General features: G+C 40.6%; 1 protein-coding gene across 3 annotated transcripts; it reads left to right on the top strand.

Annotated features, from left to right (window-relative positions):
• Positions 1-5,811: 5,811 nt before the first annotated feature.
• On the top strand, positions 5,812-19,046 carry scml4 (Scm polycomb group protein like 4). 3 transcript variants are annotated; one of them, XM_087852613.1, is made up of 6 exons: positions 5,812-5,968; positions 9,838-10,040; positions 12,888-13,017; positions 15,476-15,688; positions 16,798-16,943; positions 17,312-19,046. In XM_087852613.1, exons 1-6 carry the CDS (start codon positions 5,812-5,814, stop codon positions 17,435-17,437), a joined length of 975 nt encoding a protein of 324 aa, XP_087708739.1. In that variant the 3' UTR covers positions 17,438-19,046. The 3 variants fall into 3 exon arrangements, with proteins under 3 accessions (XP_087708739.1, XP_006797264.1, XP_006797263.1); XM_006797201.3 differs by lacking the exon at positions 5,812-5,968 and adding an exon at positions 8,827-8,941; XM_006797200.3 differs by lacking the exon at positions 5,812-5,968 and adding an exon at positions 8,849-8,988.
• The last annotated feature ends 2,874 nt before the right edge of the window (positions 19,047-21,920 follow it).

The raw sequence follows: 21,920 nt of genomic DNA, 5'->3' as shown, positions 1-21,920 counted from the left end.
ATTATGATAATTTTCGTACATTTGTCGGCAGTCTTGGTCCTCTATAAATACACTCCATTTTCAGTGAGTGCCACTTGTTTCTGGAAATGTAACTAGTTACTTTCATATCACTAAAGCACCGAATAGCTAAAATCCTGTGGCCTAAATAACACTTGATCACCAACTGCCACACATACTGGTTTCCTCCTCATAGGAACAGGTGGGAATTCCCTGTCAGTATAATTTGCAACTTTGGAGTGAGTTCTCTATGATAGCATCGTGATTTGGATAATATCAATATGTAGCCACGTGTAACGGCACTGTGGGGGTAAATTATTCTTACATCAACATGAGCCTGATAGAAGCCTTATGAATATTTAAAGCTACTCGGGCACGTAAAATGTTAATCAAATGACTCATTAGACCCGTGTCGATTGTTTTTGTCTGGACTGGGCTCACACTCCCGCACTCCATGCCCACCGAAGGGTGTTTTTATGTTGTCAAAGGAGGCTGAACCTCTTCAGTTTGAGTGCTACTACTTTATTTACCGTGCCATCTCCCGCTCTCCTTAACCCGGTGGAGATAAAACGCAATAGGCAACAGCTTTAAGGCTATATAAGGCCAGATAGGAAAATTATGCACACCACCAATTCAGTCTCAATTTCCCCCTCAGCTTCCGCCCTGCAGGATCTTTCAACTCCTGTCTCTGAAAAGCATCGGACGGCGCGTTAGGAAGGTGAAGTCTGCCGCTCTGCTTCCCGCCGGCAGCCCGCTGAGCTCGCTCGCCTCCCTGCCGCATCTGCAGGGGTGGAACCCGGACTCGTGCCCCCCCCTCCTTCCCCGGTGTTTGTGCTGCATCTGATGCTCCGTGCACCACCTCTGCACTGTGTGCTCAGCCAGCCTGCTGTGGAGAAATTGATTCCCCGCTGATGAATCAACCGCTTCGACATAGGTAAATAAATCCTACCACAGACTCGACCCTCTCACATCCTGACGTTACTGGACTTAGAGCGCACAAACCCACGGGTGCTAATTTCATTAGTCTAACCTGCAAGGTCAAAATACACTCACACTGGGCCAACAGAGATCCGCTAATTATATTAAAGCATTGTTTATTACAGGATCATGCTCCTTTGATTGTCCTTGTATTGACAAGATAATGATAAACTATATATATATATATATATATATATATATATATATATATAGAGAGAGAGAGAGAGAGAGAGAGCCTATGTGATATAGTAATGGCAAAGTAAATATTTTCCCATCATGCATCACAAAGGTTGATTGCAGTGGGGTGTGGGCCCCCATGTGCCTGCCTTGCAGGCAAACAGCTTTTTTTTTAGTGTAAGTGGTAACAGCATCTACTTTTCATTTGAATATGCTTTCAGTTATCTGTTAATCCCTTCATCAACTAAAGGAAAGAAGTAAGGATGACTGGAAGGAAAGCATCCAGTAATGAAGGCTTCACCTCTGCTCTCATGACTGCCTGAACATCTTGGAGTTTGTCTTTAGGGTTGAAGCCAGGTCAGCTTATCCGACTGAAAATACAAGTTTAATACGTGGCTGCTTCACTTAGAGAAGCAAAGTCTACAGATTTTCTCACGCTGTTCCCTTTTATAAACATGCTGACCCTGAGCTAAAAAAAAAACAACCTGTACAGCGGTGGGTGGAGAAGCCAGGGAAGCCAGGGTCTGTGATCAATGACAGAAAGTGTAATTAAAGTCGTCATTGTAGCAAATCTCCACTGTGGACTGCTCGAGCTCAGTCTGATGATTTAATGCCTAATTGTTAAAGATCACTTAGTGTTTTAATAGAGTACAGAAGGACATTAAACTCTCAGCTTTTTAAAAAAATATAATGAAAAGATGGTCAGCTGTGAAATGCGTTGGGAAATGTAGACATTGTGGTTCTTTAACACTAAATGCACTATTTTTTCATATGTATATATATATATGTATATATATATATATATATATATATATATATATATATATTGTCCAAAATTCCACATTGGCTACCAAAAAAGCTGGCAATGCTTGGCAGACCTGAAAATTATTTTAAAAAGTTATCTTTTGATTTGGTCTTTAAGCTTTTACATTTTCTAAGACAGCAAACCATTATTTAATACACAAACACAATAATCCGGTTTATTTTCTTCTGTCTTATTTCCCAGTGAGATTCACTGGCAAATCAAATAAAATACACATACCTTCTTTGAAATTCCACGCTCTTAATTTACATATTCAATGTTCTTCTTTTGAATATCAAGGCTTTTTGTTTTTGGTATCACGGGGATTCTTTACAAAAAAATATAATCTTAGGCTGTTTGTGTTCTACGTTTTGTTGCTCCTTGTGTGAAAAAAGTAGTAATTATAATCTTTTTAACTTTTACCTATTAAGCAGTCTATTTATGGATGTCTTACTCTGTTAAAATGGATGCGGTGGATTTGCAGTGCAAAGGGATGGAGTGTGACACTCGTAAAGCACGAGCAGCACGTTTGATGATTATGTGCGTGAGCAAAGCCGCAGCCTTTAATCAAAAAAGACCTTTTTAAAAAAAAAAAAAAAAATCCGAGCCTTTCTGGTGCTTTTTCCATCACTACATATGTCTCGCTCATGGCTTACCTGAATAAGAACAGCTGTGTGTGTGTGTGTGTGTGGTTCTGTCTGTGAGTGTATGATTTTAAAAACACAAGAAAATAAACCCAGCAGCTACACTCCTGGCAAAGCTCCAAAACACAATGTTTTGATAGAGTGACAAGGTGAAGCAGCCTGCTGCTCTTATGGGACCCAGCTCCTGTAGACAGAAACAGAAGCATTCCCCCCTGTGTGTGTGTGCGTGTGTGTGCGTGCGTGTGTGTGTGTGTGCCGGTTGCACTGCATTTCATCAAATCTGAGGGTTTTTTTTCCATTCAAGTTGTTTCATGGTGCATGATTTGTGTGTGTGTGTGTGTTTGTGTGTTTTTACAATAACTATTTGATGTTTCACTTTTTTTTTTTTGTAAATGGGAATTTTTGAGGTTCAGGGCAGATTTTTTTCATCTGCAGCCTGATTGAATCCGACAGTCCGACATTGAAGAGTGTTTTATCGTCTCCCACTCCTTTTTTTGTTACTCTCTTCCTCCCCCCTACCCCTTGCTGTTTTTCTAAAAATTTCCTTTGTTTTTTTATTCATTAATTAAGAAAACTAAACAAAAAACCATTAAATAGCTGGAATTTGTTTGTGCTTTTTCAGTGCTCCTATAACATTCATAGCACGTTTTAACCCTTTACCCCTTACTTGGAGTAACCTCTGAAGCTCATTTCTGAGTAAAGCAATTTCTATCACATTTCAGACCTGCTGCCTTTGGAAAAACCCAGAAACTATTCTAATGGTTTTCAAACTACCTCTTCATTAAATATATAGTGAGGTGTCAAAACCCACCATTTAGGGTACAGGTTAGGCTGTCAGACACCATCTTTATGGGGGAAAGAGTTAAAGAGTTCAATCATTTGAATGTGCCTCTCTCTCCAAGTTGTCCTCCTCCCTCTCTCATTTCCTTGTCCAGTTTTTATCTGGTCTCCTCCTTTAACTGCCACCTCTCACTTCTCTTTTTATTTTCTCTCATTTCCACTCAGTCCAAACTGTGCTCTTAAACCCTAAATTAGATGAACCCCATTACTGACTTTAGTGATCTGGTCAAATCTTCATCCAGCGCCACGTGACCTTTTTCATGTCATCTCATTTCTTACCCCTTTTGCTTATGTTTTCATGAGAAATGTTTGACAGATGCCGAGGATGTATTAGTGTGAGCACTTGTACAAACACACACGGTGTACCCTAATGCTTCCCTTATATTTATGGTTTTGAGTCAGCTACTGGACTGAAAATCTTTTTGTCCAAAGTGCCATCATTGGGTCATTTTTCAGTTGATGCTCTATTTTTGGTAAAAGCGTCAGCTGTACTTTGTGTTCAGTGCTCATTAGCAAATATAAGCATGCTGTAATGTACACTTCAGCATGTCAAGATGATTGTCGGGAGGAGTCCTGTATAACCTCGTAGCATGGCTGGAATGACTGTTTCAGTTGCTCCTGTTTTTTCCCCCTTTCCCTGAACTTTAAACTTTTTTCTTACTTTCTGATTGTTTAAATAGCTTTAACTCAAACATGGTTGTCGAGAGAGTTTTTGTCCTTCTTGTTGCCATGGAATTTGTTTCACATAATTTCCTCTGGGAATAATTCATTACAGATCCTATAAAGCATGGATATTAAACATAAAGTCCGGGGGCCGGAACATGCCCAGGAAAGACTTGAATCCCCACACCTATGGCTTTTGAAAATGTGAAGGAAGGCATAAATTTCAGACTTTCAGCAGTGTTTTCATATATAGTTTTTCCTTCTGATTAAGACTTTTCTATTAATACTGGTTCCCCCCCCCCCCCCCCCCCCCCACACACACACACACACTTAGTATCAAATTGATTCCCATGTGTTCCATGACATCTCTATTATAGAGGGTTCAAATCAATACAGTTGTAGTTATATAACTTTATATATCAAGGACAGACCTACAACAATAGAGAGGAACCCCCACCAATCAGATAACACCACCTTTGAGCACTTGGTGACAGTGGGAAGGCAAAACTCTCTTTTGACAGGAAGAAACCTCTGGGTTCAGGAAGGGGTGGCCATCTGCTGTGACCGTTGGGAGTTAGAGGAGGGAGAGAGAAATGAGTGAAATGCGAAGAAAAGAATTTTACAAGGACTGTACACAAAAATCTTTTTTGCTGATGTTCCTTATCTCGTTTTGTTTGTGTCTGAAGGAAATGACTTTCCTCTCTGTCTTCTCCTTCCTGTCGAATCGCTTGAGGACGACAGGGAAGATTAATTACAATATGTTTATTTAGCAAACACAGTCACCTTGTAATATCTGATTGCAATTTAAATAAGTTAATTTTGTCACCAGGCTTAGGATATTTATGACACTGTGACGCTCCCTTCTTCCTCATCAAATTGTATTTGCTGATAATCCATAGAGCTTTGCAGTGCCAGTCTTTGTATAAGCATAAGCTGCATATAATTAATATATTTTTGTGATTAGACTGATTGGTTTAGAATCCCTGCTAAATTTCCATTGGTGGAAGTCCATATGGAGCCTTCAGGAAAGCAAAAGCAGCTAAAAATTGCAAGGATTATTTAATCCAAGCCTGAGAGCGATAAATATAACCAGGTCCTCTGTAAACTTTAAATAGCAATTAACAAACAACACACAGAAAACAAGATCTGCTCGCAGCGTGGGGTGATAATATGAACATTTCCATTAAGTCTACAAGTTCTCGGCTCCGCTCTTCCCTCTCATTCGCTTTTGTTCCATCCAGTACAAAGAAGACTAAAGCCACGTTAGTTCACATTAATCAGTAATCCAGCACCCCGGAGGCCGAATTGCATTCGCTTTACAGCATAAAAGACAAATTGTTCCACATACTTTTATCATTAGCTAAGCCATATTCTCCCATTAACTTCCAGTTTATTCCTTTGACCTCTGAGCGTGCACTAGTATAATTACCCAACCGGCATCCCAATTAATTTTTGTGCTTCTTCTGCTCACCCGGTCCATTTCTGTCTTACTCCATCTGTCCTTAAGTTGCTTGCTTTTTTCCATTTCCACACTCATTTTTGGATTCAAAGGTCTAGAATTAATTTTCAGAAGACTTGATTAATGCTGACAAATGGAATAATGGAAAAACTAAGCGTATCAGCCACATGTACACTTGATTATTTCTGTGCGTTTTCTTTCTGCCGTTCCAGTGTGGTGCATTTTGCCCTCACGCGGTTGACTTTGAGGGCATGAGACTGCCTGGCGCCCTCACCAAAGGTGTGCGTCTGCGCCTGCGTCAAGATCGGCGTGACCACAGGGGGCGCAGTTGCTGGCATCTGGTTAACTTGGATCCAGAGTCAGAGCCAGCCATGCAGAGTATGAAGATCCAGGACTCCTACACACAAAGTATGAGTTTAACAGTAATGTTATGATTAGCTAGAGTGGAAATCAGTACAAGATCTCAGTAGATCAGCAGTTTCTGAAATACACAGACTGACTTGTCTGGTACCAACAATCATGCCACATTCACAGCACTGAGTCAGTATCATGTGATTTCTTATTTACATAAAATGTTATGTTAACAAGCAGGTGAAAAGGTATACCTAAGTGGCAGATGATTGTATATCAAAGACAAATATGGATGCTAAATACATAGAGATTCAACTCCAGCCATTGCAACAAAAACAAAATGAAAAAATTAGATAGTATTCATAAAATCTAGAATTTTATATAATAGAAATGCATTTTATAATATAATATATAATATTATTAAGGACACGCAAAGTAGACAGACATGACTGGGAGTATGTTTTACATTCTCCTATTACCTTGTGAAGGAGAAATGCATAAAATAGCAAATTTGTAACAATAAGAAGGATATTGGAAAGATAAAGTAACATTCTGTCAGTTTGTGTCGCATGTTATAAATAATTCAACATCTACAAATATTTTTGAGACCACAGACCACATCTAAGCCTAGTTTTACATACAGACGTGTGTGTACAGGTGTGTGGCTTAGTCTATGTCAGAGAGCTCCCCCCTCCAAGACCACCGCCATGACCCATAGTTGTTGCAAAGAGCAACTCTCCCCACCTCCACTTTTCTCCCTGAAGTGTGGTGTGTAGTTAGAAGGGCTCAGCAGAGATAAGGAGGGGCAGGCGGAGTGTGAGAGCTCGCCTATTTAATACACACATTGTTGTTTATCCTTTTATTTATTCCCACCTTATCACACGACGCTGGTGCAGAATCCGATTTCACTGTCTGTTACCATGGTGACGCCCTGCCTGAGCTGTAAATAAATTCAGGGTGGGGGGGAGTGTGTGTGTGTGTGTGTGTGTGGGGGGGGGGTTATATTGTTACACTGATTAGAAAACACGCACATACACACATATACATAGACAAAAACACACTTATACTAATCTATTCTGCTGCCAAGCAAGGGTATGTTGTCTTACTGCACTTATTATATGCATGCATTTAGGTTTGTGTGTGTCTGTAAGGCCGTGATTAGACTGTTTGTTTATGTGTGCGTCTAGGTGTGCAGTTTAGTGAGGCATAACTATAACTCACTTTATTGCTGTATCCCCTCTGCGTAAGTGAAAGCGGATACAAATCTCCATCCCCCGAAGCCAGTGATTATGTTATGCTAATCACTGCTGATCGTCGCTGCATGACTGAGTCTGTAACACCGGGCTCCCTCCAACATTTGACTTCCGATGTCCCTCAGCAGGAAAATAAAATCGCATGCAGGGGTTCACTGATTGCTTAATTGTTTTATTAGCCATAAACAAATTAGGCTGCGATCCCAACCGTATTGTGTTTGGGGGTCTGGGCGGGAGTGGTGGGTCCCGTGCAATGCTGAGCCTGCAAAAACCCCCCCAAATACTGCCGCTGTCTCATATTGACTCGGTGAGCGTTAATGGGCTCCCACCCCTCATATCCAATTCTTTTTTAAGTAAAAGATGATTATCTGTTCTGTCTCAGTCTGTCTATGTCTCTAATGTGATGTGCCGTAATGAGACAGGACTGATTGAAGAGGGACATCAGGATTAATCTCACCGCGTAATTACTTTTATGATTTATGGCTCTCACTTCTGCGCACTCAGGCCATTACAGTGCGTGTATGTGTACAGTTTTACAGAGTATTTGTCCTGACCTTGCTGTTTATTATCGTTGTTGTTTTTTATTATCACGTAGGCTTCACCTGGCACCTAATATTCACTGTTAAAACATCCCGTGAGCGAAGCTTTGCAGCCGACTCTTGACAAATCTCTTTACACGCTCGCAGAGGCCACGAATGGAGGCGCCCTGCGTGCGTCAGGGATTGAGGCTCCTTCTTGAAAGGTTAACCTGCTTCTGATTGAGTGTTAAAACCCCACAAATACAGCTTGGAACGGGAACCGGCATTGCAACCAGGGCGTAACTAATCAATATGCAGTGAGGGGAAAAGCCAGAGTTGGTACACTTGTAACCTTTAAGAGCAAATAAGCCCTCTCGAGCCTGCTTTCTTCTTCTTTTCTTTTTTACTTTAGAGACACAGACAAGCCTTTGGCTGGCCCCTTTTCTTTGTCTTTCCATGTTTCTTTTCTTTTTCATTACAGATAAAACAAGAAATGCGTTACATTAGCTGACATAGAAGCCAAAGAAGACTATGAATGAAAGGAAGAGTGTTGAGTTTCTGACAGCAGTGTGATCTTTTATCGCAACCAAAAGGGGCTGTGGGGCTTCTGCTGGAACCGTTTGATGTTTACAGGGAAAATTGATCTCTTTACCTTAAAGCCAGTCTGCATAAGCTTCACTGATTCAAAAGTAATCAGGCAAAGGAAAAACAAATAGCGAGATATTCCAATTTTGGTCTGGACTCTTTAAGAAAATAATCTTCCTGTGCAGAAATTTCTTCTCCAAAAATGAAAAAACAGACATTTTACTGTGTGTAACTCATACGCTTGCAGCACAAAACAGTGCACAGCTTGAATCCCTTGTCACCCGCTCTAAGCCTTCTTTTTTGTTGTTTTTTTTCTGAAGACAGGCAAGAAGAACCCCGAGATGCAGCAACTGTAATTACATTACTGTCCCACACTGCCACACACACACACACACAGTGCTTTGAGCTCAGCACGTCTGCCGGCTGCCGCGGGATGTTAGAGGCGTGTTGCTATGGCGACTGAAAGGGGACACACAGGAAGGGGGTTAGGGTAGAAGAGAAAGAGGAGGAGGGGGTTGTGTCGGAGATTGAGGAAGAGAGAGAGGCACGCGGAGTTGCCGGTGTCTTGACAGTCAGTGTGTGGCAGCGGAGGACAGCGGCGGCAGACTGCTGGAGCAAGCGAGATCTGTCAGAGAGGAGAAGGGGGGGGGGACATCCATAAATCTGCTGCTGAGGTGAGGCATCACAGAGACGGCAATTAGCACAGACAGCTGTGTGCATGGTAAGTAACGCTCAGCAGGTCATTTTGAAGCTTTTTCTCTTTGAGGAAAAGAGAGAGATAGAGAGAGAGGATGGAAGGCATCGTACGTATTCACGTGGTCTGTCTGCCTCTGTTCCTGTTTCTCTCTCTCTCTCTCTCCCTCTGCAGTGGCAAATACTTTGCAGACTGTTGTCTGTCTGCACTGGAGTCAAGTTGCATCAAGGCGTTGTTTAGCCATTTACAGAAACGAAAGAGTAATGTGCCGCTGACCGGGTAAATTGGCAGGAGAGCTCTGAGAAGTGAAGCACAGAGCTTCATGTTCAAAGGCAAAGTCAGCTGATTCTTTTGCATAATTAAAAAAAAAACCCAAACGAAATAATATGGATTGATTGATTGAGATAGATTGAGAGAGGCAGTGTGGATTAATGGCACTCAATCAAACACTTGAAAGTACTGCCTGTGCGTGTGTAAATGTGTGCGTGTCTGTGTGACAGCGCACTTCATTGATTGTTTGATAGTGTGTGTGGGTGTTGTGGGTTTCATTTCCTATGTTTGTGTGTCTGCCTGCTTGCGGGGCTTTGTCTCTCTCTCTCTCTCTCTCTCCCTCTCTCTCTTAGTGCAGTAATGATATTTATTGCAATCTTTGCAGCTGGAGGGTTGTGGGGGGGGGAGGGGTGGAGTAAAGTACAAAGCTTTATGTGGCTTTGTTTCTACTACTTCCTATATTTTCGGTGTGTTTCGGAGGAGGGGGGCGGTGAGTGTGTGTGAGTGAGCCTCTGAGTTTCCACTGTGATTTGCAGCCGAGCAGTGTTGCACGCTTTTTTAAAAGCTGCCACTTTGAGTTTGATAATCTCTCCCGCTGTCTCTCAGGTCTGATGAGTTCCTTGTCCGCCGGCTCGGAGATGCAGGCTTCCGCTCTCGACCCCCAGTTCATACCGGGGCCCCAAGGTAAGGTGCCTGGCAGGAAGCGAGGACGCCCTCCTATCCGAAAGCTGGAGTTCCAGAGCCACTATGTTGAAACTCTGTCACCTCTTAAGGTCCCGAAGAAAAGAGGCAGGAAGCCTGGCTTTAAGGTCAGTTTAATTTTTTAGTTTAATCATGTAGATGGGCATTCCTTTCACAGAAGAGGGAAACCGAGTCTTTGTTGGTACAGCATACGATCATATACAGTACTGAGTATAGGTCATGTGTGTTTTGAGGCTGCTAATCTATACGTATTTCCCTGAACCCTTGGTGGTTATACATACAAACCACTTCCCTCACATATGTGATCAACAACTGAAAAATGCTTTTAATGCATTTTTCTTTTTACACAGAGTTGAGTCTTCCTGTGAGCAAACACAGTTGAATTTTCACACAGTTTTCATGTTGTCATGTTGTGTTTTCATTCCTTTGAATGACTAAGGCATTTTCTTCCTTGTGAAACATATACTTAACCTAGCTTTCATTCTTTATTTTGCTCGAATGTCTGTATGCATGATGACCCACTATTTTCATCACCTACAGCGCTGGGTAGTCTTGAGGCAGCCCTCATTCCTTGCTATCAGCTGAAAACTTAGCATATGTCATCGTGGTGTGAGGTTAATCCTTAAGAACCTGTGAAAACTGAACAAGTGGATGACATAAGAAGCAGTGGTAGGCCTAAAAAACTATCTGCAGCTGATGAACAGCATCTGAAAGTGATGTCTTTAAGAAATACGAAAAAATCCAGCCAATGACACTGGACCTGAGAGATGCATCTGGCACTTCAGCTGCACCATCTGTTGTGGAAGGATGGCTGTCATGAAGTTATCCTTAAGGAAAGGAAACAGGTAGAAAAGGCTGAGGTATGCTGACTGGCAGCCAGTGGTAACAGGTCTTATGTAGACATTGATCCAGATGTCTTGGTTTTCAGAAAGACAATGATCCCAAACGTTCTGCAAATGTAGTAAAAGGATACCTGGATAGATAAACAATCAACAGAACACCATGAGTTATGGATTGGCCTCCCTAGAGCCTGGACCTCAAAATCTTTGAAGCAGTGTGGGATCATCTTGGGATCAATAAATTTGCCAAATTGACTGTGAGCTCACAAAACACGTTTTTGGGCATAAATTGAGAGTTTTCATAGAATTTCAAAAAGGATAAAATGATGAAGTGATGACATCCATCCATCTATCCATTTTCTTCCGCTTATCCGGGGCCGGGTTGTGGGGGCAGAAGCCCAAGCAGAGAAGCCCAGACCTCCCTCTCCCCAGCCACCTCCTCCAGCTTATCCGGGGGAACAACAAGGCGTTCCCAGGCCAGCTGAGAGATATAATCTCTCCTGTGTGTCCTGGGTCTGCCCTGGGGCCTCCTCCCGGTGGGACATGCTCGGAAAACCTCGCCCAGGAGGCGCCCAGGGGGCATCCTTATCAGATGCCCGAACTACCTCAACGGGCTCCTTTCGATGTGGAGGAGCAGCGGCTCTACTCTGAGCCCCTCCCGAATGGCCGAACTTCTCACCCTATCTCTAAGAGAGAGCCCAGCTACCCTTCGGAGGAAGCCCATTTCCGCCACTTGTATCCGCGATCTCATTCTTTCGGTCACTAACCACAGCTCGTGACCATAGGTGAGGGTAGGGGCGTAGATCGACCGGTAAATTGAGAGCTTCGCTTTTACTCTCTGCTCTCTCTTCACCACGACAGGCCGGTACAGCGTCCGCATCACTGCGGCCGCTGCACCAATCCGTCTGTCGATCTCCCGCTCCCTTCTCCCATCACTCGTGAACAAGACCCCGAGATACTTAAGCTCCTCCACTTGGGGCAGAAGTGATGACATTTTGTATGAAAAAAGTTAAAGCTGGTAAATGTATCTCGGTATTGTATGTAGTGATTTTTATACACTCACCAGCCATTTTAGCAGGTATAATTCAGTTGTTTGTTAAGGAAATATTCAATCAACCAATCGCACAACACTAGCTCTGTGCTTTTAGCCATGTAGACATGGTTACGCCAGTGTGAATGTTTGCACCAAAATTTGGTGTAAACAACATAAAAGCATGGATCCATGCTATCTTGTATCAGCATTTCAGCTTGTTGTTGGTGATGGAATGGTATAGTGCAGGGGTGGGCAATTCCAGGCCTCGAGGGCCGGTGTCCTGCAGGTTTTAGATCTCACCTTGGGTCAACACACCTGAATCACATGATTAGTTCGTTACCAGGCCTCTGGAGAATTTCAGGACACATCGAGGAGCTAATTTAGCCATTTAAATCAGCTGTGTTGGTTCAAGGACACATCTAAAACCTGCAGGGACACCGGCCCTCGAGGCCTGGAGTTGCCCACCCCTGGTATAGTGGATATTTTCTTTGCAAACTTTTGGCCCCTTAATATCAACACAGCCTACCTGATGGTTGGTGACCATCCCTATTCCTTTATGACCTGCTGGCTGCTCTGGGCACCATGTCACAAAGCTAAGATAATCTCTAACTGGTTTCGTGAACATGACAGTGAGTTCACTGTACTGTAATGTGGTGGAGCAGGAGATCCACATCATAGATGTGCAGCCGACAAGTCTGCAGCAACTGTCTGATGCTCTCATGTCAGTATGGACAAAAGTCTCAGAGGAATGTTTACAACATTGCTGAATCCATGCAACAAGGAATTAAGGCAGCTCTGAAGGCAAAAAAGGGCTTAACCAAGACTGTATTTAATAAAGTGTCTGGTGAGTTTATCTGTTGTGGTTGCCTGCCTGCTTTTAAACAAAGCTCACAACAAGATGCTTTTGTCCTCAGCTGTAAATCTACAGTAATGTGCTTTAGCCTAGCCCATTAACCAGACTTTATAGCATGTGCTGCATTATAGGAACTCTACAGATATAGCTAAGGATTTCCTTTCACCCATGTCAGTTTTCAACATGCAGAACCTCTAATTAGCGACTGCATGTGTATGTTCCCCTGTAGCTGAAGCCCCGGATGGTGATGTCCCCTCTAGCCAATTGTCCTCCCAGCAGCACACCAGAGCCAGAGATGGGCTCCATCCCACAGGACGCTGCCATCGTCCCCCATTCTGCCGCACCACAGGTCCTGACAGGTAAAAAGACACAAAGACACGCACAGTTATAATTATCAGTTTTTCCATAAAGAAGCTTGGCCATTATTAATAACAATAGTGGAGAAATAAGCCATTTATTAAAGATGAACATACATATTCCAACATACACATAACTAACCATACGGTCTCACATTCATTCACACATATGCATGCAAACAGATGTGAACTATGGCCCAGAATAATAGGAAGAACGATTAAGGGAAAGCTAACCAATGGTGGTTTTTCAAAATGTGATTCTCATTGTGCATTCACTGGTTGAAATGATGGTGTGACTTTGTGGCCTCCCCCTTCTTCTTTTTTGTTTTGTCTACTTCTTGTATTATCTCCCACCCCCACAACCCCCCATCCTTTACTACTCTGCCTTTGACTTTAATTGAGGGGCAAGATAAAATGCTTCTGTCTATTTTTTTTCCAGTGTGATGTTTCATTTTTGTTCTCTAAATACACTAGTGACTGGTTTTCCCTAATTTATTTATCTAATTTAAACCACAAGTATATGTGGATTTATTTAGGATAAAGGGCTCACACCTTCACACATAACCCAGTTACATATTTTGTTTTCCCTTCCAATCTTCCCAGCCTCTTTTCCTTAGTTGCTTAGAAAATAAGATTTTTAAAAGTACGAATCTTAAATATTCTTTTAAATAAGAAACAAAAGTCATACAACCATGCTTTCTTTCATTTTAAAAACATCTTTCCCACCCTAAAGATTAGCCTTGCTTTGAATTAGCAAATATTTAAAGGCTGCCTTAAGTGTATTTAAGGTTAGAGGGGGGAATCTCATGCGTCAAGGACCAGCCGTTTGCTCTTTGTTCATGCAAATCATGAAAAGTGTTTGATGTCAGACTGTAGACACAGAGATGAAGTGCACATGCGCATATGCATGCAGACAAAAAATCAGCACGATCCCCGTGGTGCCACCCAGACAGATATTGATATTTTTTTCCTCCAGTGGAAAAAAAGCATTTCAGGAGCATCTATGTATATTGGAAGTATTCATTTCCTTTTGAGTGACTAATCTTCTAAATCTTATTTTTAAACACGCACATATGTATAGTATGTGCCGCAGTAATATGTTATGATGTAAAGATCAAAGATGACTTTTTAGCTGTTGCAATGAACTCGTAGATATGCAGCAAAATACTGCTTATATATCTAACTGCTTATATTTGAAAAGTATCAAAATACATTCTGTAGGGCACGTGTGCCTTATTGTGTGCACGTGGGGGTGTGTAATCCTTCAAATTTGCATGCCCAGATCTTAATCATAATTGATTTTTCAGAACACAATAGCAGTACATTTAACCTTTGCATGAGCATAATGCAGAAGTAATGCAAAATCGTCTTAGTAGCATTTTTGGATGTTATAAATCTGTCATTAGGAAAATCTGTATCTGCCTGGTTCTGACTTAACTAGCAAGCATTTACATTATTGACAAACTGAAAAGCTGGCACAAAGGGAGCAGACTCTGAGGAATTACTGACTATCTTTCATCCATTTCAGATCCATACAGTTACAGACCGCAGGGGCTTTAATGCAGCTTACCTAAAGATTAGCTTTGTATTTATTATACAGTTCTTTCTATATTATTCTAGTCTGGTGAAAGGAAGCTGTCTAATATACTATATACACCCAAAGGCTTTATACTGGTCTGAAAATATAATAAGATATTAAGAATTTTTTTTCTTGACTCATTATAAATTTCATATGGTCATCACAGTCCTTCTACTTTTTGTATCTATCGTCCAGTTTGAACAATACAGCCACACTTGCAGTGTTTTGAGGCTATACATTGAGCTTTATGCAATGAATTTTAACCTCCTGGGACCTGGCGTCCACATATGTGGACATCACATTTTGGGTTATTTAGACTAAAATACTCAATTTTGCTCTACATGGGCATGATATCCACTTACGAGGACATTATACTGCTAGTGTTCTATCAAAATTTTAAACGAATATCCTCATATGTGGCTCTGATTTTTCTTAAAAACAAAAATAAGGTTAAAAAAAAAATCTGGTAATTCTTTGTTTTTACATTCATCGGGCCCCAATATGCCCAAATATCAAAGAGAAATTAAAAATGCATGTCGTGGAAGAGTTCGGGTCTTAGGAGGTTAAGCTATAATAGCTTGTACTATGTTCAGCATCTTTTTGCTTGTTAATATCAACTAGCGCATAACACAGTCTAAAGCTAAGGCCAACAGGAAATGTCATTAGCTTTTTTTGCCATTGCCTCAGTGCAACTCAGGCATATCAAGCTTTCATGATAATCCATGAAAATCGTTTCATTCAGGGTTGTTAGGGTACATCCTCTGATAACCATGTTGCGATATCTCACAGTATAATTGCAATGGTCATGTTAAAAAAAAAGCAACTTTTTTTTTTTGTTGGGTTTGGCTTTAACAATGCCACTTCCTGTACTTCCCTCCCCAGCGGAGATGCCATTGGCTGATGATTTTTTATGTGACCCACCGGTGGACTCGAGGCGCTATGCTATAGATCCCAGTGACTCTGCATTCAGCGTCACGACATCACAGTATCAGACGAAGCAGTCCTACGGTTACCGTGGCAGCAGCTGCTCTGCTACAGCAGGCATGTGCAGACAAGCGTCAAGCCCAGGAAGTCACCAGGAAGGAAACAGAAATGGTGAGGCTATTAATTATTGCCAGGTGCACTTCCATGCACATCACCTGTGCCATTAGTGTTGGTTTATACTTGCATTGTAATTATGTTATCCACATCTTTAGGGATCAAATTATTTAGACCAACGAAGGCCCAGATCACTCATCATTCAAGAGATGTTTGCATTTATTTTCATACGCATTTCTTTAACATCTGCCTACATCTATAGTTGTGCTAGTTTACAGCATAATAATGTCATTTGTGGTGTAAGTGGTTTGGGATGGGTGATGTCACAATTTCCATCATAGATCTGCCCAAGTAAAGTCACACAGTCAGATGTGCTGCAGCTTTAGTGTGAGAAACCCTGGAGTTTTTTTTTAGCTTCAATAGAATTGAATTCTGTGCAATGCAAAAAGATTAACCTGAGACCTCTACCGAAATATGCTGAGATCAGCAATCTCTGGAAGACCCATGAGAAGAAGCTTGGCATAAGTAGTACACATGCTAATTACTGCCTAAATTCAGTGTGACTTGAAGGTAACACTTTGTAAAATTGTAATATACAATTTTTAATTGTTGTGTTCCCTAATTGGTTAGCCTAGGAGGTGACAGTGTCTCTGTAATATTTCCTTCAGACAGAGCTAGGTCAGCTACTTCTAGCATTTTCCAAATCGTCATTATCACAAGCATTGTTTTTGCCGACTTATTTTGAAACGATGAGTTGGCAATTTTGGCCGACGCCATCTACGTTATTCGAAACAGGAAGTAAGGAAAGAGAGGGGTTGATTGGCTGAGAAACCAAGTATTCTGCTCAGTAACTTTTTACTCACAAGCTAAATTACACCCTCCTTCATCATCTATGTAAATCTAACTGGGTGAAATTTCAAAATAAAAGACTGCTGCACTATTAATAAAACTCAAAACTAGAGATTGAGACGTTATCTCTTAAGTGATTACAGAAGCCAAAAAAACCCCAAAACAGATGAGCAGTAAAGCCTCTTTCACATCACTTCAAAGTCTATAGACTGTGTTCTAAGTTCTTTTCAGGCAACATTATGAGACCATCAATTTTGTTTTTTTGGGGGTTTTTTTAGAATAAAAATTCACCCTGCCTGTCCTCTTTTGCTATCTAGCCTACAGCCCGATGTCAGATGCCGGAGAGTGCAAGCGTCCTGTTGGTAAGGACCCTTCCAGCTGGGGTGTGGAGGATGTGGTTTGGTTCATTAAAGATGCTGATCCCCAAGCTCTGGGACCCCATGCGGAAGCATTCAGGAAGCATGTAAGTCCGACCCGCTTAATGCCGTGTAACTTAAATACTAAATGTACTGGAACTGAGCTCATTTCCCAACATGCACTGGGGCACAGCTTACAAGAAGCAGGGTATGGTTTCTATTTAAAAATCTCTTATATGACAGCTGTAGCTCAAATTATCTGTCACCCAGTGCCCTGTGGTCCTGAATGTAAATGAGCTGAAATGGAAACTGCATGAATATTATTAAAGAATTTTTAAAGCGCACGAAGGTTTGTCCCCGAGCCTTTTAAATAAGTCACTGTGCTGCCTCCATTTCTCACACAGCACTTGGGTAGAATATTTAAAGTCACCCTTTTTTTTCTGTTGCTTTACGACTATATCTTGCTATATTCCAGGAAATAGATGGGGACGCCCTACTTCTTCTGAAAAGCGAGATGATGATGAAGTACCTGGGATTGAAGCTGGGACCAGCGCTCAAACTCTGCTACCACATCGACAGGCTCAAGCAGAGCCGGTTGTGAGCCGAGTCCTCGATCGCCTCGTTAATTTTTAAGAGCAACGAGTCGGTGCCAATTCCCGAAACCTTTCTAAGTCATCAGCAATACATCACGAACGTCTGATCCAAATATATGCTGGCTTTTACTACATTTACACCACACTTTGTCCACAGATTGGACACTGTGACTGTACATGTTAGGACATTTAAGAGCTCAAACAGTTATTTTACTTTTGTCTCTCTTTACTTTGTACCTGAACTGCTATAGATTGTAAATAGTTTGTCGCCAAACAGATGGCAGCTACGGTATATTGAAGTACGACCTGTAATAATAATTTTTGAGCTTGGGCATTGTTAATTTGTGCAGATCATAATCACTGGATACTGTATTATATCATTATAAACTTCTAGGGTGCTTTACCTCAGTAACACATTTAAACTTTACAAAGTCTTGCTGCTGGACTTTTAAGATAGTCCATTTTATCCTCACTTGGTCACGTTTATCCAGGTTAAAGTTGGTGACATGACTTGTAATTAATAACTCAAACTGTTCATTAAGTCGATTTGGAAGTCTGTTGCAAGATAATCTAGAACAAAACAGCGCTGTTACTGAGCCACTTTGAGAGCACAGTTCTCAAACATCTCTGAACTTTAAGTGCACACTTGTTGGCCAAGCAAATGGTTTATGTGCCAGAGACTTGACAATACAAAGTGTACATTTATAATACTGGAATGTGTAAAACTTCATGAGAAAGGAGTGATAGAGCTCATATTTGGGAAAAGTTTTAAAAAATAAAGAAAGAAGTGATTTGTTAACGTGAAGATTCTGACCACAAACCACACCGGAGCTCGAGTGAAGCGATCAAGATTTTTTACCAGTCGTAGATGTCTGTAATCACACAGTGCTCATAATGACAGGAAGGAAATATGACTTCTTTTTTCCACTGGGGTTGCAATGTAGCATGAGACAAAGCGAATTTAATAAATCTCATACAACTGGGTGCTCACCGAAACAGATACTACCACTACAATCACTACATTTTACAACATATCTACTCGTAAACTTCACCTCTGTGACTTCCTTCAGGTTACATTCTTCTCATAAGTTACCTCTTCAGTCATTTAGAATGGAGCAGGATTTCATCCCTTAACTGTTAAACAGGGAAACTGCTGTATGTAAAATGTCTCGAGCATTAACATTTGTTTTGGTTTGGTTTTTTTGGTTTCTTTTAAACATTGCCATGTCAGAATCAGGGCTATGCAGCCACCAAATTCAGTTTTCTTGTGTGACATTGTGCAAAAGGTAGTCATACACAGTATTTGTCAAACAATGCCTTTTTTTTAATGTGTATAGTACTTGTTACTTACTTTAATCTTGTTTTTTTTTCAATGCTTCAATGCTTTGTTTGTACAACACAGGCTGATTAGTATCTTTTATGATAAAAAAAAGTTTCACTTTATCAAACTTGATTTTAAATACATGCAAGAAATGAACACAAACATTTAGCACATGAGCTATTTCAACAAATGTAAGAATCTCTGGATGTTGTCAATTTTTGAGTTAGTGACCTATGTTAATTGAATTTTGATGTTCTTTACTGTTTGATACTTAAATAAACCTGGCTTTATTTTAATCCTGTCTCTTATTTAACTGGATTTTGTGCTGTTAGTTAACATAAAGGATGAAAGATAAAAGTGTGTTTATTAATCTGAAATAGGAGCTGTATGGTAAAACAGACAAAGCAGGATGTATCATAGCCAAGGAATTGAGAATATGATATTTCTGGGATATCAGCATGTATAGAAAATTACCAATGACAGAAATAATACTATCACTTGAATTTATTTAATTGAATTTCTTCTCTTTTTGGAAAACCAATTGTAAGTATAAATGTACAAAGGTTTGCAAAAAGTACATTTACGCGATGAACTACTGTGAAGTGAGGCACCTATAATACATCCAGAGAAGCTACTCAGCCATGGAAACCCATGTCATGAGGTTTTTGGTGCACAGTTTTGTGTTGATAGTAATGCCACGGTAGATTTGAAACTGCTTTTATTGAATCAGCAGAGCGTGGATGACTTTTACACACCTCAGCACCCGGTGACCCAGCTCTGTAACTTCATGTGGTCTGCCACGTGGTCTGGCTGTGGTTCCTAAACACTTCCACTTTGCAATAATACATATTGCAAAGTAGACAGAACTGCACTTTGCAAATCAAATGATCCTGTTCACATATGGTGCAAAGGCTAGAATGCACTGGTGCTGCAGGTTTTATCCCACAGTATCATAAAGCAGTTAGAATATCAGATTGCTTATCAGCAGTGTTGGTCAAGTTACTTGAAAAAAGTAATCAGTAGCTACTTCCCCCAAAAAGTAATCCCGTTACTTTACTGATTACTTATTTTCAAAAGTAATTAATTACTTAGTTACTTAGTTACTTTTAAAAACACGATTTACAACCTGAATAGGTGATAAAGCAATAGATCTTTCAGCCCAATTCTACTTTTTCTGCATAATCCATCATACAACATGAACATGATTACAACATGTAATCAAATGGAAAAGTCTCTTTTTAAAACTTGTTTTATTAGTTTTAATCTTTTAACTTTATGCATCAAGCAAAAACTGAATTATATGCAACATTCTCTGACTGGAAGAAATCTGTTTAATATTTAAACCTATTTTCTGCACATTCCAGCACATAAAATAATTATTTTTTTTGTGTTTACACTCTCTCTTTCAAATAGATGCAAGTAAAACACAGCAGAAAATAAATAAAGTCAAAGACTAGCGGTCCTGTTGCTCTATTTTCACCTGTAAAGCAGGAGTAGGGTAGACGGAGGTTTACCCCGGTGCAGGTGTGCCGCAGCGGTCAGTTGAAGAATCCGCAAGTTTATGTTTTTGTCACTTTTTATGGAATCAAACTCAAAATAAGGTCAGTACTTCCACGCTTTAAACGCTGCACGCTCATACTCTCTCCCGCACTTGATATATTATCCATTGTTGATCTGCACACAGGTGTTGTCACAAACGTCGCACTCGCTTACGTCACTGTCATGAGACATCCTCGCAAAAAACTCACGGCTTTAGTAACGCAGTAACGCAGCTTTCCTACGGGAAAGTAACGGTAATGTAAATGGTAAATGGTCTGTATTTGTATAGCGCTTTACTTGGTCCTAAGGACCCCAAAGCGCTTTACACTATACACAATCATCCACCCATTCACATACACATCCACACACTGGTGATAGCAAGCTACAGTGTAGCCACAGCTGCCCTGGGGCGCACTGACAGTAATCTAGTAATCTAATTACCGTTTTTGCAATAGTAATCCCTTACTTTACTCGTTACCTGAAAAAAGTAATCGGATTACAGAGATGGGCAGTAATGCGTTACTGCTTATCAGTATTTAGTAAAACTTTTCGCTGTGAAAACAAGCTACAACAAGCTACAACAAGCAACCACAAATTGCTTTCCAATTTTCAGAATTTTTCTTTGCACTTTCAATAACTAATATTACTATTATTACTATATTACTAATAAGTGTTCATTTAAGCTGTGATTTGATTGTTGACATAGAAACACATGATGAAGGGATATAAAAAGCATCACAAAGGAAAAATTCACAAACCTCAGCAACACAGGAAGTGACTGCTATACTCACACGCCACTTTATTAGGTAAATCTTGCTATTGCTTTTAGCTTCGGAACAGCCTTAACAGTTCATTGCACAGATTCAATAAGGCGCTGAAAACTTGTCTCAAGATTTTGCTCCATGTTGACATGATAGCATGACAAGATTTGTTGGCTGTAGGTCCATGATGCAAATGTCATACTCCACCACATTCCAAAAGTTGCATACCTTGGTTGTGACGACGAGTGGTTATTTGAGTTACAGTTACAGCTTGAAGCAGTATGGCCATTCTTCTCTGACCTCTGGCATCAACTAGGCATTTTCACTCAAAGAACAGCCACTCACTGGATATTTTTTTCTTTCCAAACAGAGTAGTGGTGTCTAAAATACTCAGACCAACAACAATAGCACATTAAAAGTCACTTAAATCCCATTTCTTCCCCATTCTGATGCTCAGTTTGAACTTTACCATGTTGTTTTGACCATGCATACATACCTAAATCCATTCAGCTGCTATCCTATGATTGGGTAATTAGAAATTTATATTAATGAGTAGCTAAACAGGTGTGCCTAATAAAGTAACCAGTGAGTCTATGATATTTAAAAAGCATATCTGTGTTTGAAAAAGGTATCCAGAAATTAAAAGAAACGCTGTAGTAAACACTTAGTCAGTATTCAACACTTATAAGAAGAATGGTCTTAATAAAGAATTTATTTATTTAGTTAATTAGGTAATTAGGTACTTAGTTGCTATTTTCTCAACTTTAGCTTGTCTGCTAACCTTCTGCTACACACTTCAGCCCAGTAGGTGGCACGCTTGAGCAGTTAGCTAATTGCTAGTAAACCCAGCACAAGAAGAAGAAGAAGAAA

Source organism: Neolamprologus brichardi, chromosome 15 (genome assembly GCF_056152115.1).
Source record: "Neolamprologus brichardi isolate AB-2024 chromosome 15, ASM5615211v1, whole genome shotgun sequence".
NCBI lineage: Eukaryota > Metazoa > Chordata > Actinopteri > Cichliformes > Cichlidae > Neolamprologus > Neolamprologus brichardi.
The sequence above is the reverse complement of the archived record's forward strand: the minus strand, read 5'-3'. Positions and strand labels throughout refer to the sequence as shown.